General features: G+C 39.2%; 1 protein-coding gene across 7 annotated transcripts in view; it reads right to left on the bottom strand.

Moving 5' to 3' along the window:
• Window positions 1-16,560, bottom strand: part of LOC106606551 (nuclear GTPase SLIP-GC) — an 85,058-nt gene that overhangs the window by 56,558 nt on the left and 11,940 nt on the right. For all 7 annotated transcript variants that reach the window (XR_006770165.2, XR_006770166.2, XM_045719887.2 and 4 more), the window contains exons 2-10: window positions 13,214-13,292; window positions 12,870-12,985; window positions 9,785-9,874; window positions 9,545-9,636; window positions 9,367-9,451; window positions 8,787-8,835; window positions 8,346-8,432; window positions 1,207-1,300; window positions 895-1,111 (exon numbers count right to left, since the gene is read on the bottom strand). Coding sequence is in view for 5 of the 7 variants with exons in the window: in XM_045719887.2 (XP_045575843.2) it covers window positions 895-1,111; window positions 1,207-1,300; window positions 8,346-8,432; window positions 8,787-8,835; window positions 9,367-9,451; window positions 9,545-9,636; window positions 9,785-9,874; window positions 12,870-12,985; window positions 13,214-13,283 (900 nt within the window). In the remaining 2 variants the exon portion in view is untranslated. The remainder of the gene's footprint in view (window positions 1-894; window positions 1,112-1,206; window positions 1,301-8,345; window positions 8,433-8,786; window positions 8,836-9,366; window positions 9,452-9,544; window positions 9,637-9,784; window positions 9,875-12,869; window positions 12,986-13,213; window positions 13,293-16,560) is intronic.

Here is a 16,560-nt window from a genome sequence, read left to right as displayed (position 1 = left end):
ATGCAGAAGCATCTATAAAGTGAGATGAACCTCTCACACCACGACCCGGAAGACTCTACAAAGGACAATGGCGATCTCTACTTGGCAAACCAGTCTTACCACATTGACCAGCTATCTAAGCCAGCTTCACGTAAATACATTGCATTACTTTTTCAAATGAGAGATTTATTAGTGACATATGTATTTGTATTTCCGTGAGCGGAGGTTCCCCATTCTCCTAGAGACCCATTCCTTTGTCTCCGTTCCTTCCCCCCTTTTCTCTCTGTTTCTACCGTGTTGTAACCAAACTGTCATGTTTTGTTAAGTCTTCTAGGGACGGTATTTACTGTATAATATTAGGATGTTTTATATATTCTGTAATTGTGTAATTAGCTAGTAAATAAATAATTGAGCCAATTTGTGTATGGATGATTCATCAAGTAAAGTCTGGGTTTGTGCAGACTACAAGGATTTACGACGTTGAAGAACAGCTGAGATAGGATAAGATTCCAAACATTGGCCTTGCATGTACAGTAATTGCAATTACACCTGGTATTACTTGCAATTACAACTGTGTTCAGATCTAACTTTTCCCTCCAATTCAAGACATCCGTATGCTTGGCATGACTGTATGGGCATAGCAAACCATTGGATATTCCCTTAAATATTTTGATGTGCAACATGGAATTAAAATTGAAGAGGACCAGTTCTTATAGCGAGATACATTGTATTATTGTTTCTTATATTGTTTCTTCTTCTTTTAATACAAGGTGTATATTGGGTCAATGACTCAGATTCAGATCTAAGTTTTAGTTGCATTGATATGTTTCAAAGAAGCTTTTAATGAATTTTACTATTCCTCATGACACCACTTCCAAAACATTGTGAGATTAGGATATAAACAGATGCTCTTACCTCCTCTGTCATGAACTCAATCTCTGCGATATACTTCGAGTCTGTCATATTGGCCTCCACCTGAATCATGACCGAGGTGCATGCCCCTTGGTTTCCAGAGGGCAGCAATTTTGGCTCACCCAAGATGGTGTTAATCAAGACGCTCTTACCAGCTCCAGTCTTCCCAAAAACACCCACTATCTCTTTTTTGTCTTTCTCCAATGTTTGGATCTTACCTCTGTTAGAAATGAAAGACGAAAACAATTAAAGCAATTTCGTGGCCTGTATGAGTCTTTATCCAAGTGTTTTCTCTTCACATTTAAAAATGCTTACCTGAGGAAGTCAATGAGTTTTGTAGAAGGCAGATCATCAAGTTTGCTTTTGACACATTCCATGATCTTCTTCACCTCTGTCTTGGTTTCAGTTTCTGTCAGAGTTAAACACAGGTCACCAACCAGCTATAACCTTGTTGTGTCAACATGTTTATAAAGGTGGAAAACATATTACAAGGAAATAACAAGAGGAATGCACAGTGGCATTCAGTTATGCTATATCATAAACTGAGAAAATGTTGCTGTGTGTGGATGTTAGAAGTGTCATGGTTCCACCTGTTACCAGGGGGCGGCAGAGACCGCCCTAGAGACATTAATGACACTCCGGTGTGTCCTATTACTCATTATGATTTCCCTGTTAAAAGAGGTGTGTTTTCTGGTTTCCTTTGTAGAAGCTTGAATTGTTTTGCTGTGTGCGGTTGTCTCTTGAGTAAGTTTTCGAGACATAGTGTTCGTTGTTTTTCCAGTGTTCCTGTGATCCTTCGGTTACCGGTCCTCAGTCAAGTATTTATGTTTATCCTTAAACACTGATTCCTCATCTGGTCTCTTCTCTGCTCCTGGGTCCAACCTCACCACGTCACAAGAAGAATTTATAGCATGTGTTGAGTTAAAGGAGTACTCCACTCAAATAACCATATATTTACTACTGTTAGAGAGATGGCTACAAGAGCAGAGCACTGGACTCTATAACACCACTTTTGAGGTCTGAAAACATCTGAAAACTTAGATTTTGGAGTGAACTGTAATTGTAGCTTCTCCAACTGTGCAACCTGTAAACGGTGAACTGTCAGTCATGTCCATTTGTAGGATTCTCAATTAGTAATGTCTACAATAAATTTACTTAAATGGTTTTGAATTAAAATAGTTCTTAGCCCTTTACACTTGTACCATGTGTTGAGTTAAAGGAGTACTCCACTGCAATGAAAATGTCAGATTTGGACACTGATAAGTGCCTAAGTTGTATCTCAGTGGCTGTACAGTAACATGCTATACATGACATCAGAGCTCAGGGTTTCCACTTCAAGGCTCTGTAGGGGTTTTGACTGACAGCCATTCTGAACTTGAGCACCAAGCGGGGCAACAAGTTGCCCCCATCCCTCCCGCTAATTGGGCAACTTTTGCAAAACAAAAGTAAGGGAAATACAGTAAATTAAGAAGACGATGTTTATTGAAATATCAGATGTTGAGGATAATAAATACCGCTTTGATGTCATACAAGCAAGCCAAACACCTGTGAGTCCAAATGTGCACTTCGCATTTCTGCCTTATATCATAAACCTCATTTAATGTACAGTGTCAAGGTTAATGATCACTATCTTTGATGTACAGTTACAAGAGTACATTACATTATAACCTGGGTTGTCCTGAACAGAATGAGCCTGTGTTTGTATTATGAAGAAATCTGAATGCCTACCATTGTAATATCGTATTTTATAATTAAGCTAGTCATGTTGGCAATAGAAAAAGCTTTCAAATGATGCCGACCTGACCCAGACTGTGATTTATAATGGACTGTTTTTGGATCGCGTAAACAACAGTAATTGTGTGATCATGGGGATGAAGGGCTGTTTTTCAAATCAAAACAACTACAAGTGTTGTTAAGGCACAGATAGCAGAGCAAAAAAAACACCTTATTGTTGAAGACTCTTCTTTCAGTCATAAAACAACATCAAAATTACTTCTGAACTGTGTACACTTTGGAGGGGTGTGGCCACTTGGAGACACCAGTTAGTCCTCTTAGTCAATTTGTTTGTCTTCTGTTTATTTTATTTTATTTAACCTTTTAATTTGACTACGCAAGAACAAATTCTTATACAATGACGCCTACCAAAAGGCAAAAGGCCAACTGTGAGGACGGGGGGTGGAATTAAAAATATAAATAAAATAAATACAAATATACGACAAAACACACATCACGACGAGAGACAACACTTCATGAAGAGAGACCTAAGACAAGATACTGTAGCATGGCAGCAACACATGCCAACACAGCATGGTAGCAACACAACATGACAACATGGTTATGCAGCACATGGCAGCAACACAACATGGTAGCAGCACAAAACAGGGTACAAACAGCACAGACAACAGCACAAAGGGCAAGAAGGTAGAGACAACAATACATCATGCAAAGCAGCCACAACTGTCAGTAAGTGTCCATGACTGAGTCTTTGAATGAAGAGATTGAGGTAAAACTGTCCAGTTTGAGTGTTTGTTGCAGCTAATTCCAGTCGCTAGCTGCAGCGAACTGAAAATACGAGCGACCCAGGGATGTGTGTGCGCTTCGGGGACCTTTAACAGAACGTGACTGGCAGAACGGGTGTTGTATGTGGAGGATGAGGGCAGCAGTAGATATTTCAGATAGCGGGGAGTGAAGCCTAAGCAGGGGCGAAAATCTGATAGCAACTTTGGAGGGGACAATTGCATGAAATTTTCTCAAGAGCAATTCCTGAGGGGGACACCAAAAGTAGTGCTGTAACACATAGCCTACATTGTAATATGGTAAATGTATATTGAGGAACCAAAGAAATAAGGTGTTTGCCGTACTCCTAACTACCGGTACCCAAAACTACACAACTAATCACAACAGCAATACCATTGCCTTTAACAAATCTTAGCTCAGTCACCAGTTTAACATTTTATCAACTAGTCTTTGAGATATTAGGCTACTAGGGTTCTTACTTTGCGTTTTGGTGTACTGAAAAATACTCTGATGTCCGTCTTTTATTTTTCTGCCATTTTTCTACCTGGCTGGCTGGCTACACACACACAGTGTGTAGGTTATTTACAGTAGGAGATGGGCTTCTATCATCTTATCTTTTATCATTCTATTTGGGCTTCGATCTAAAAGGTAGCTAGCAAATGTGAAACGGATTAAAATGATAAGAGTTGACAGCTGTATGAGTTCACCATTTACACAACATATTCTGCAACCTTCTGTAATTTTAATAGTTTGTTTCATATTAGCTGGCTTCCAACAATAGCTGAATTTGCAAAGCTAGTGAGCACCAATTCCGTTTCAGTGGTGTTTGCTATAATCTTTGCTACCCGGGTTAAATAAAGGTGAAATAAAATAAATAAATAAAAGTACCCTTGCGACAATTTAGCTTTCGCAACGAGACCATTAAATATATTTAAGACAATGGTAGAAAAGAGTGTAGTTCTGTTCAGTTTGGACTTCAGTTTATCGCTAACCTTATCACAGGGACTTTGAAGCACTAACTTACATCATCTGCATGCTGATCTTGGAATAAATTGATGATAGCAAAGATTACATTTTTGACAAGGCCACATAAATGGAATAGGTACTAGCTAGCTTAATAGTTAATATTTGTGCGCTAGCTCTGCATATTCAGCTAGTGTGTGTGTGTGATTGACTGGATTAACCTCACGTCAGTTACGTTCATTGAGTGCCTTTCAGACAGTAGATACGACCCCTCTGTTACCTTGCCAACTAAGGAATTGGCAGTGGATCAAACCATTGTGAGGCAAAGGGTGGGGGGGTCGCAATCTTTTGAAACTTAAAAACGCGCTATTAAGTGTCTATAATCAGCACAATTGCTTTCATTGCGTATTATTAATATTATTTAAATTACATAGTTAGGTTTCAGTGATATATTGGGGGGGACAAATCATATTTTTCCCAGGATGGGGGGGTCGTGTCCCCTCCGTCCCCCCCGGGATTTCCGCCCCTGGGCCTAAGAGGGTTTTATAAATAAGCATCAACCAGTGGGTCTTGCGACGGGTATACCGAGATGACCCGTTTACAGAGGAGTATAGTGTGCAGTGATGTGTCCTATAAGAAGCATTGGTGGCAAATATGATTGCTAAATGGTAAAGTACATCTAGTCACTCGAGCACCCTTACCTGCCAATCTATAAATTACGTCTCTGTAATGTTGCACCTACCCCAAATTTTCCAAGACTATTCTTATCACATTATCAACAAATGCGGCAAATAGTACAGTAAATGTAAAATGCATATCAAATCAATCAGTGTAATGTTTGGATTCAGTCATGTGTCAGGTGTACTATTGTGTCATCTCCTTTAGACTAATCATTTTCCCATCATCTCCAAACTGTTTTAACCTCTTCGCTATAGGGGGCAGTATTTTCACGGCCGGATGAAAAACGTACCCAAATTAAACAGCCTACTACTCGGGCCCAGAGTCGAATATTTGCCTATTATTAGTTTGGGTAGAGAACACTCTGAAGTTTCTAAAACTGTTTGAATGGTGTCTGTGAGTATAACATAACTCATATGGCAGGCAAAAACCTGAGAAAAAGTCAACCAGGAAGTGGAGGCTCTGAGAAATGTAGTTCTTCTTTCTAGTCCCTTTCAAAACTTTCACTATCTGTGCTTTTACGTTGCACTGTCTAAGGCTTCCATTGGCTGTCTAAAGCCTTCAGAAAGTGGATTGAGCCTTCTCCTGTCTCTGGGCAGAGTATAGTAGCTCAGTTTCTGAGTGGTCTGCCTGAGGACAAAGAGATTGGATATGCGCGTTCCTGCGAGCACGTTGTTTTTTATTTTCCTCCTTGAATGAATACACTATTGTCCGGTTGGAATATTATCGCAATGTTACGTTAAAAATACCATAAAAATTGATTTTAAACAGCGTTTGACATGCTTCTAAGTACGGTAATGGAACATTTGGACTTTTTGTGTCTCGAATTGTGCTCGCGCGTTACCCTTTGGATAGTGACCTGAACGCACGAACAAAACGGAGGTATTTGGACATAACTATGGATTATTTCGAACAAAAACAACATTTGTTGTGGAAGTAGCAGTCCTGGGAGTGCATTCTGACGAAGATCAGCAAAGGTAATACAATATTTCTAATACTAATTCTGAGTTTAGGTGAGACCGAAGTTGGCGGGTGTCTGAATAGCTAGCCGTGATGCCTGAGCTATGTACTCAGAATATTGAAAAATGTGCTTTCTCCGTAAAGCTATTTTAAAATCTGACACAGCGGTTGCATAAAGGAGTAGTCTATCTATAATTCTTAAAATGTTTGTTATGTATTTTGTCAACGTTTATGATGAGTATTTTTGTAAATTCACCGGAAGTTTTTGGTGGGATATACATTTTCTGAACATCAAGCGCCAATGTATAATGCTGTTTTTGGATATAAATATTAACTTTATCGAACAAAACATACATGTATTGTGTAACATAATGTCCTAGTAGTGTCATCTGATGAAGATCGTCAAAGGTTAGTGCATAATTTAGCTGTGTTTTCGGTTTCTGTGACATATACCCTTGCTTGGAAAATGGCTGTGTGATTATTTGTGTCTATGTACTCTCCTAACATAATCTAATGTTTTGCTTTCGCTGTAAAGCCTTTTTGAAATCGGACAATGTGGTTAGATTAACTTCTCTAGGGCCAGTGGGACGATTTCGTCCCACCTACGTAACAGCCAGTGGAATCCCGTGGCGCGTTATTCAAATACCTTAGAAATGCTATTACTTCAAGTTCTCAAACATATTACTATTTTACACCATTTTAAAGACAAGACTCTCGTTAATCTAACCACACTGTCCGATTTCAAAAAGGCTTTACAACGAAAGCAAAACATTAGATTATGTCAGCAGAGTACCCAGCCAGAAATAATCAGACACCCATTTTTCAAGCTAGCATATAATGTCACATAAACCCAAACCACAGCTAAATGCAGCACTAACCTTTGATGATCTTCATCAGATGACAATCTTAGGACATTATGTTATACAATACATGCATGTTTTGTTCAATCAAGTTCATATTTATATCAAAAACCAGCTTTTTACATTAGCATGTGACGTTCAGAACTAGCATACCCCCCGCAAACTTCCGGTGAATTTACTTAATTACTCATGATAAACGTTCACAAAAAACATAACAATTATTTTAAGAATTATAGATACAGAACTCCTCTATGCACTCGCTATGTCCGATTTTAAAATAGCTTTTCGGTGAAAGCACATTTTGCAATATTCTCAGTAGATAGCCCGGCATCACAGGGCTAGCTATTTAGACACCCGGCAAGTTTAGCCCTCACCAAAGTCAGATTTACTATAAGAAAAATGTTAATACCTTTGCTGTTCTTCGTCAGAATGCACTCCCAGGACTTCTACTTCAATAACAAATGTTGGTTTGGTTCAAAATAATCCATAGTTATGTTCAAATATCCTCTGTTTTGTTCGTGCGTTCAAGACACTATCCGAAGTGTAAAGAAGGGTGACGCGCATGACGCGTTTCTTGACAAAACATTTCTAAATATTCCATTACCGTACTTCGAAGCATGTCAACCGCTGTTTAAAATCAATTTTTATGCCATTTTTCTCGTAAAAAAGCGATAATATTCCGACCGGGAAAGCGTGTTTACGTTCAAAGAGAGAGAAAATAAAAACATGGGACCCCCTCGGGCACGAGCCTCAGTCTGATGGTCCTCTGATAGAGCACTTACCGAAGGCGGTAATGTTTTTCATCCAGAGGCTGGAATTACATCATTCAGCTTTTTCCCGGGTTCTGAGAGCCTATGGGAGCCGTAGGAAGTGTCACGTTACAGCAAAGATCCTCAGTTTTCAATAAACAGAGCCAAGAAGCTCAAGGAATGGTCAGAGAGGGCACTTCCTGTACAGAATCTTCTCAGGTTTTTGCCTGCCATATGAGTTCTGTTATACTCACAGACACCATTCAAACAGTTTTAGAAACTTTAGGGTGGTTTCTATCCAAAGCCAATAATTATATGCATATTCTAGTTTCTGGGCAGTAGTAATAACCAGATTAAATCGGGTACGTTTTTTATCCGGCCGTGTAAATACTGCCCCCTAGCCCTAACAGGTTAACGAGAGTCTTATCTTTAAAATGGTGTAAAATAGTTGATTGTTTGAGAAAATTGAATTGTGGTATTTTAGTTGTTTTTGTATTTCGCGCCATGCGATCCCATTGGCTGTTGGCTAGGGGTCCCGCTGGCGGAACGGGGTTCCGCTAGCGGAACGACTAGATGTAAGAAGTTAATTGCTACCATGGTTATGCATATGCTTTCCATTTTTCTTCTGTAAGAACATTTCAATTAAGTCCTATCCATATAAGTCAATTCCCACAAGTGTAAAGGATTAAAACGATTGTGGTCCATATAAACACCATCATCCACCTACCAAATATTTCAGTTATTCTGGATGCAGCACCATGTTGACGTTTGTTTGTTTGTTTGTTTGCATGGGTCTCATCAGATTTCCTTTTGCCTGGAAACAATTGGAAACATCTTTTATTAATTAATACACAAATCATCCAGCAGCAGTCACAGATCTTCCAATCTCGTTATAGCCAATGCTGTTATGCAAATTAGTTGTATCAGTCTGTGATTGTCTACTTACTGTATGCATATGGTACACGGTACAAAGGGTACTTGCAACTCAAGTGTAAAGTATCTAATTATTCAATAGTATGAATTATGATTAACTGAGTGATTTGTATTACATTATTTTGAAAATAAACTGATATAGTATCACTACCTGTTTCTCATTGTCATCTTGTAAAAGTAGTATTTTTGTGTTGTTTTTCTGTACGTGTAAATCTGAAACATCTATGCTTTTTACCTGGGATATTCACTGGAAGAGGGAGTATCTTACTGGTTGAGGGTTCACTCTGAAGAAACATATAGATGATCAACAGGTTAACAAAGGAATCATTCCACAAAACTGATCACAATTGCTTTAGTTTGAGATGCATTTTCTTTAATGATTTTGGTCTCTTCCTGAATGTTTTTTTCACTGATAACCTTTGACTGTTGTTGTTTATAGATTAGATTACAGTAGATGTTTCCTATGTTGTATAGTGTTGCGACTATGAGAAAGTGGCAGGTAGCCTAGCGGTTAAGAGTTGGGCCAGTAACCAAATGGTTGCTGGTTTGAAACCCCAAGTCGACTAGGTGAAAAAGCACTTGCCCTTGAGCAAGGACCGTAACCCTAATTGCTCCTGTAAGTCGCTCTGCATAAGAGTGTCTGCCAAATGACTGAAATATAAAGCGCTTTATAAATGCATTTGATTGTGATTATCTTAGTCCCTCTGGAGTGCACTGATATCTTATTAATGAATGATAGTCCATCAGCCTTGGGATCACCACTGAGCACTGCCTAAGCTTTGACCACAGACAAATGAGCTCCAGATTTTACCCACCTGGTCATACACTGTTTCTCCCACTCCAGAGGTGTCAGTTGTGGGCACACTTCCTCCAAGTGTACCAAAGGGTTTATCCAATGACCTGGCGACAGAGTCACAACAATTGTAATTTTGTTGACACCAACGGGACATTATATGTAGTCAGTGATGAATAAAGGAATTATGTATTGCTTACGTTTTAATCTCTGTGCGTTTAGAAGTTTGATTTCTGAGGGGTTTTATGATGGCCTTTTGACGAGGCACTTGATTGATCATCTCACAAGTAACCTTGGAACAGAAGCCATGTTGGGTTATAGGGGTCACACACATAATGGTCTGTATGCTTATCTAAATAAACTATGCATTTGGTTTAGTTAATTGTACTTTAGGGCTGAGGTTTCATGTAAATAGTTATAGAGGAGGATAAAGATGGTACATTTCCTGAGGAACTCTTGGAGTCCTTAATGGAGGCTGATAAAGACGTGGCCTCTTGAATGTTCTTGTCATCATTGGTTTGCTGTCGTTTCTGCAGTAAAAAAACATTAGATGACTCTCAGTTAGGGTGACCACATGTCCCGGATTATGTGGGACAGTTCGGCATTTTGGCCCACATTGCGCAACCAAACAATCATATTCTGCATTTTGTCCTTTTGTCCCGGATCCCTTAACCAAACAATCATGTCTCGCATTTTATAAAAACAATTCTAACACATCTAACTTAGAACAAAGGTCGATATGTTACGTATTTCAGTCAGGCATTCCAACCTGTCTCTTTTGCAACATAGAGTAAGAAGAAAAGCGAGAGATCTAGGCCGTCAACTGACTTGCCTAGTTAAAAAAAGGTTCAATATATATTTTTTAATGCGTTTCTATGGGCTTAATTTGTACCTAAGCTTTTCGGCTACCTTCCCACCTTTGGGACAACGACTTCCATTGTTAGGGCGGAGACATGTGCATCTCGTCATTATATACAGATCTCTGTTTGCAGTCACGTTGCGATATTGACAAGATACCAAAAAATGTTGAGGGCAAGGGCAATGTCATATCTTCAATCAATCATATTAGTCAAATCCTTTCGGTCTAAATTCCGGCTAAACTTGGAGGAAAGTTAAAAAGCATGCTTCTGATAAAGAGTTACAAAAGTATGTAAACTGAAAAAATATACGTTGATTGTGTTTAACTTGTGAGGCTCTACTGTATATGCTCATTATATGCTTATTTAACATAAATTCAGCAAAAAAAGAAATGTCCTCTCACTGTCAACTGAGTTGATTTTCAGAAAACTTAACATGTGTAAATATTTGTATGAACATAAGATTCAACAACTGAGACATAAACTGAACAAGTTCCACAGACATGTGACTAACAGAAATGGAATAATATGTCCCTGAACAAAGGGGGGGGGCAAAATCAAAAGTAACAGTCAGTATCTGGTGTGGCCACCAGCAGCATTAAGTATAGCAGGGCATCTCCTCCTCATGGACTGCAGCAGATTTGCGAGTTCTTGCTGTGAGATGTTACCCCACCCTTCCACCAAGGCACCTGCAAGTTCACTGACATTTCTGTGGGGAAATGGCCCTAGCCCTCACCCTCCAATCCAACAGGTCCCAGACGTGCTCAATGGGATTGAGATCCGGGCTCTTCTCTGGCCATGACAGAACACTGACATTCCTTGCTTGCAGGAAATCACGCACAGAACGAGCAGTATGGCTGGTGGCATTGTCATGCTGGAGGGTCATATCAGGATGAGCCTGCAGGAAGGTTACCACATGAGGGAGGAGGATGTCTTCCATGTAATGCACAGCGTTGAGATTGCCTGCAATGACAACAAGCTCAGTCCGATGATGCTGTGACACACCGCCCCAGACCATGACGGACCCTCCACCTCCAAATCGATCCCGCTCCAGAGTACAGGCCTCAGTGCCTCATTCCTTCGACGATAAACGCAAATCCAACCATCACCCCTGGTGAGACAAAACCACGACTCGTCAGTGAAGAGCACTTTTTGCCAGTTCTGTCTGGTCCAGCGACGGTGGGTTTGTGCCCATAGGCGACATTGTTACCGGTGATGTCTGGTGAGGACCTGCCTTACAACAGGCCTACAAGCCCTCAGTCCAGCCTCTCTCAGCCTATTGCGGACAGTCTGAGCACTGATAGAGGGATTGTGCATTCCTGGTGTAACTCGGGCAGTTGTTGTTGCGATCCTGTACCTGTCCCGTTGGTGTGATATTCGGATGTATCGATCCTGTGCAGGTGTTGTTACATGTGGTCTGCCACTGCGAGAATGATCAGCTGTCCATCCTGTCTCCCTGTAGCTCTGTCTTTGGTGTCTCACAGTACGGACATTGCAATTTATTGCCCGGTCTACATCTGCAGTCCTCATGCCTCATTGCAGCATGCCTAAGGCACGTTCACACAGATGAGCAGGGACCATGGGCATCTTTCTTTGATGTTTTTCAGAGTCAATACAAAAGCCTCTTTAGTGTCCTACGTTTTCATAACTGTGACCTTAATTGCCTACCGTCTGTAAGCTGTTAATGTCTTAACAACCGTTCCACAGGTGCATGTTCATTAATTGTTTATATTCATTGAACAAGCATGGGAAACAGTTTTTAAACCCTTTACAATGAAGATCTGTGAAGTTATTTGGATTTTAACGAATTATCTTTGAAAGACAGGGTCCTGAAAAAGGGACGTTTATTTTTTTTGCTGAGTTTATGTGCTGCTACTTCACATAATTTGTTTTCAAACACTCGCTTCCTAACTGTTTTATATTCCCTGAGACCAACCAGAAATGTTTCCTTGGCCAAGTATTCCTAGATTTTCATAAAATATACATTTGGTTTCTCGTTTCTGCATGACCAAATTTTGCGGGAGGCAAAGGAGTAGCCTATAGACGCGCTTCAATTAGCTCAATCAGTGCAGCTACAGTGTAGATGCAGCTACATCTACACTGTCCCTCGAATGTCCTGCAAAATCATCCTTTTGTCCCGCAAAGTTGGGGTATTTTAAATGGGGCCATTCTACTCTCAGTTGTAAAGCAAAGAACAAGAAACGTACAATAACATTTCAGACTCTAGTTAGAACACACACTAACCTTGTGTTGCTGCAATGCAGGACATTTAAAATGTGTACTGTATTTGAGGTTCAAAAAGGCTTCTTAAGTTTGTATTTAACACTTTGAATTTTCACACTTGATTTTCCCTTTCGAAAAATGGATGTATCAACCACTACAAAAATGTCCATGAATATTTCCTGTTGCTGCAGGATTATTTTCCTGCTGTAGCAAACTGACTCAAATTAAGATCCTACATGTGTAACACAAAATCTCCTGTTATTCTAAGACATTTGTAAACTGAAAAAAATATGCCAGTACAGTGGACATGTTAGAGTACAATGTCACAGCTGAGATCTAAATGCAAACAGTTTGTTCTGCACTACTGATGCAGTACTGATAAATATAGACCATACTCAGTCACTCTGTGTAACAGTAGTTATTGTACACCAAGTTTGTAAAATACCTTCAGAAATGCGTTGTGATTTTTTCTAAATCTAGACCTTGGTCCTGTTTTTGGGATCAAGTGGATGAGGTCAGTCTCCTCAAGGGAGAGGAAACCTTCTTCATCGACTTCTTCATCTGAAATTCAGGAAATATACATTTTAGGCATATTAATATCAGAAAATAATAATGACTATCAAATTAACAAATAAACATGTTTACAATTAAGGTGATAACATATTTACTTTAATGTATAATAATACAATCTACAATACATATATTATTTTAATCAAATCAATCAATCAATAATTGTTTTATTACACAATGTATTATACAATTATAATAATACATTTAAAATATCTTCACCTTCAAACCTCTGAATCAAGTCACTGTGGTTCCACTCAGTTAATTTGTCTCTGACGAATGATGATGCCATGAGACTTCACTATGAAGGGAGAGAAACATAGTACAATTTACATATTTGTGGTAGGAGATATCACATTCACTTTATTTCAAAAGGTGCAAGTGCAACTATAAAGAAAAACAATATGATTTGTTAAATCAACAAAAGCACACACAATTCAGTATTTTTATTTATTTATCATTTAATCTTTATTTATCTAGGCAAGTTAGTTAAGAACAAATACTTTAAGCTTCATTTTCAAGAAAAAAATCAAGTGCTCATGTTCTTGTGAATATTGTAATTGTAGGATGTTTGCAAACATTTTTCACATCAAATTTCAAAGAGTAGTAAAACACACAGAGACATATCTCACGAGTAAACTGTTTATCTGAATGCAAGTCTATCTACTTTTTTATTTTGTTTAGAAAAAAATAATGATTTTAATATTTATTTTGCTATAAATATTAAAAAGTGGAGGCACCTTTCAAGACCCTTAGTATTTAAACACATGCACTTTTCGTTTCATTTAAATCTTATCTTTATATTGTATCGTCTTTTATTTCTCATCATTCTGTTTTGTCTTAATTCTCATTAAGGATGCTAATTTTGCTCAATTAACCCATTTAACAAATGGTTAAATCAATTACAAAAAGTATTTACGTGAACATTGAAAATACTAATATTGGGTAAAAGGAACGGAACGGACATGTTTAATTTAATGCCTTAAAATACATGAGACAATAGCAAGCCTATCTTCTCATCAAAATGCGTTTTTTGGCAGAAATGTCTCCTCGAACATGTGAACTTTCATGTGCTTTAATATCAAACTTGTATGCCATCTGTAAATACGAATAAAATAGTTAAATTACGAGCTTAGTTGGTTTAGCCACAGAAAAAGTGAGCAACCTTCCCACAAAGCCATGATTGGCTGAGATAATGAGTGGGGTGGACATGTTGAGAGATGAGTTTGGATTGGTCTGCCATATAGCGCATGTCTGTCTATTGGAGCTGGTCAGGTCTAGGTTATCGTGTCAAACGCAACTTTTAAAAAAATGTATTGTGTAGAAAAACCACAAAAACCTAATGTCAAGTTAAAGTGTACTGTTGGCTAGCTAACTTTAGCTGGCTGGCTTACTAGCTAACGTCACGTGTATGCTCTCCACTTTCTGGAGGACCGAGTTTTGAAATCAGTGGAATTCGAGTATGATAGCTAAGGAGATAAAAGAGAGAGAAAACACCAGTCTGGATTACATTGTGCATGGCATCAGACAGGAGATACGGCCAACCATGATGTATACTGGTAAGATGGTCTAGCTAGCTACATTTTCAGATATTACACATTTCTAATTTTGACAGAAAGTGGTTTCATTTCAAGTGTACTGTTAGCTAGCTAACGTTAGCTGGCTGGGTTGCTTGCTAACGTTATGTGTATGGTCTTATTCTTTGTATCTCGGACACATTCTCTTGACTAGTTATAGCCATAGAACCTGGTTGGTTAGCTACCTGCAGATTCATGCAGGGTAGTAACGTCATGAGTTGTGATTATGGTCCATTGTTTAGCTAGCTAGCTAGATACGTCTTAACCTCTCTGGGCTAGGGGTCAGTATTTTGAATTTCGGCTGTCTGACATGCCCAAAGTAAACTGCCTGTTACTCAGGCCCAGAAGCTAGGATATGCATATAATTGGAGCATTGGATAGAAAACACTCTGAAGTTTCTAAAACGGTTAAAATGTCTGTGAGTATAATAGAACTGATATGGCAGGGGAAAACCCGAGGAAAATCCATCCGGATTCTTGTTTTTTTTTGGGCCCAGGCCATTCCTATGTTGGCATATTGAATTTCCAACCAAAAAGGACTCAGACTGCAGTACCTATGGCTTCCACTGGATGTCAACAGTCTTTATAAAAGGTTTCAGGCTTGTTTTTTGAAAAATGAACAAATAGTTGTAGTTTTTCCAAGGTCTCCCTCATTAGGACTCTAGTCTTGTTGCGCGGGTGAATGAGGGCACGCACTTCGTTATTTATCTTCGCTATTGAACATACTACATTCTGTCTTAAATGTTATCATTTATTTACATATTAGGGTACCTGAGGATTGATTAGAAATGTTGTTTGACAAGTTTACCGGTAACTTTTGGGATTCCTTTGTCTGCATGTTGAACGAGTTGAACGGGTGGATTACTGAATCAAATGCGCCAACTAAACAGACTTTTTGGGGATATAAAGAAGGACTTTATCGAACAAAACAACCATTTGTTGTGTAGCTGGGACCTTTGGGATTGCAAACAGAGGAAGATCTTTAAAGGTAAGTGATTTATTTTAGCGCTATTTCTGATATTTTTATGTGGGTGTATGCGGGGCACTGTCCTCAGACAATCAAATGCTATGCTTTCGCCATAAAGCGGTTCGATTACCAAGATTCTAAGCTAAAGAATGATGTATGACACTGAATGTTTAATATTACTATTTTTGTATTTTGAATTTCGTGCTCTGCAATTTCACCGGATGCTGTCGTGGTGGGACGTTAGTGGGACACCTAGCCCAAAGAGTTTTAACACTAGACTCCACTCTAATTTTGACAAAGTACTTCATTTCAAGTTAGTGTACTGTTAGCTAGCTAGCTAATGTTAGCTGGCTCGCTAACTAACGTTACATCATGCGTTGGGATTCATTGTCTACCTAGCTAGCTATCCAGCTAAATTTCTTAACAAAAGACTCTCGTCTTAGTGCAGAATAACTGATTAATTTTTGAATGCTCAACACCCGTTGAATATGTCCGGTGTGAGTAAACGTCGGCAACAAAGTGGAATTCAATTGTTGCCAGCAGCACTTTTACAGTCACCAACACTCTGGATAACATGAAAACTCCCTAACTAGCTCTGCTAGAGGGAGTAAAATGGTCAGAGTGGGGTGTTCTCTCATTACGTGTCTGGAAGTAGCTAGCCAATGTTAGCCAGTTAGCTTGTGAGCTTGACTGTCGTTGTGAGGTCAGAGCTTTCGGAAAAACCCTACTCATTGGCCAGAGCGTCCAGTGTGCGCTCCAAACCCGAAACGCTCCGAATTTACTAACGGACAATATGACAGCACAGTTGCAGTCACCAGCACTCTGGATAACATACTGTAACAGCCTAACCAGCTCTGCTAGGGCGAGTAATGTTCAGTGAGCTGTTCTCTCTCTCTCTCTTAGATGTCTGGAAGTAGCTGGCAAGTTAGTACAGAACACACGGATCAACTCTTAAAGAGACGTGTGAGGCTAATGCTTAAGAGGGTGTGAACAATGCTGAATAAGTGTAGACAAAGTGTTCTCCAA

This window comes from Salmo salar, chromosome 06 (assembly GCF_965601325.2).
Source record: "Salmo salar chromosome 06, fSalSal1, whole genome shotgun sequence".
Lineage (NCBI taxonomy): Eukaryota > Metazoa > Chordata > Actinopteri > Salmoniformes > Salmonidae > Salmo > Salmo salar.
Note: the sequence above shows the minus strand (reverse complement) of the source record. Positions and strands in the feature narration are given on the sequence as shown.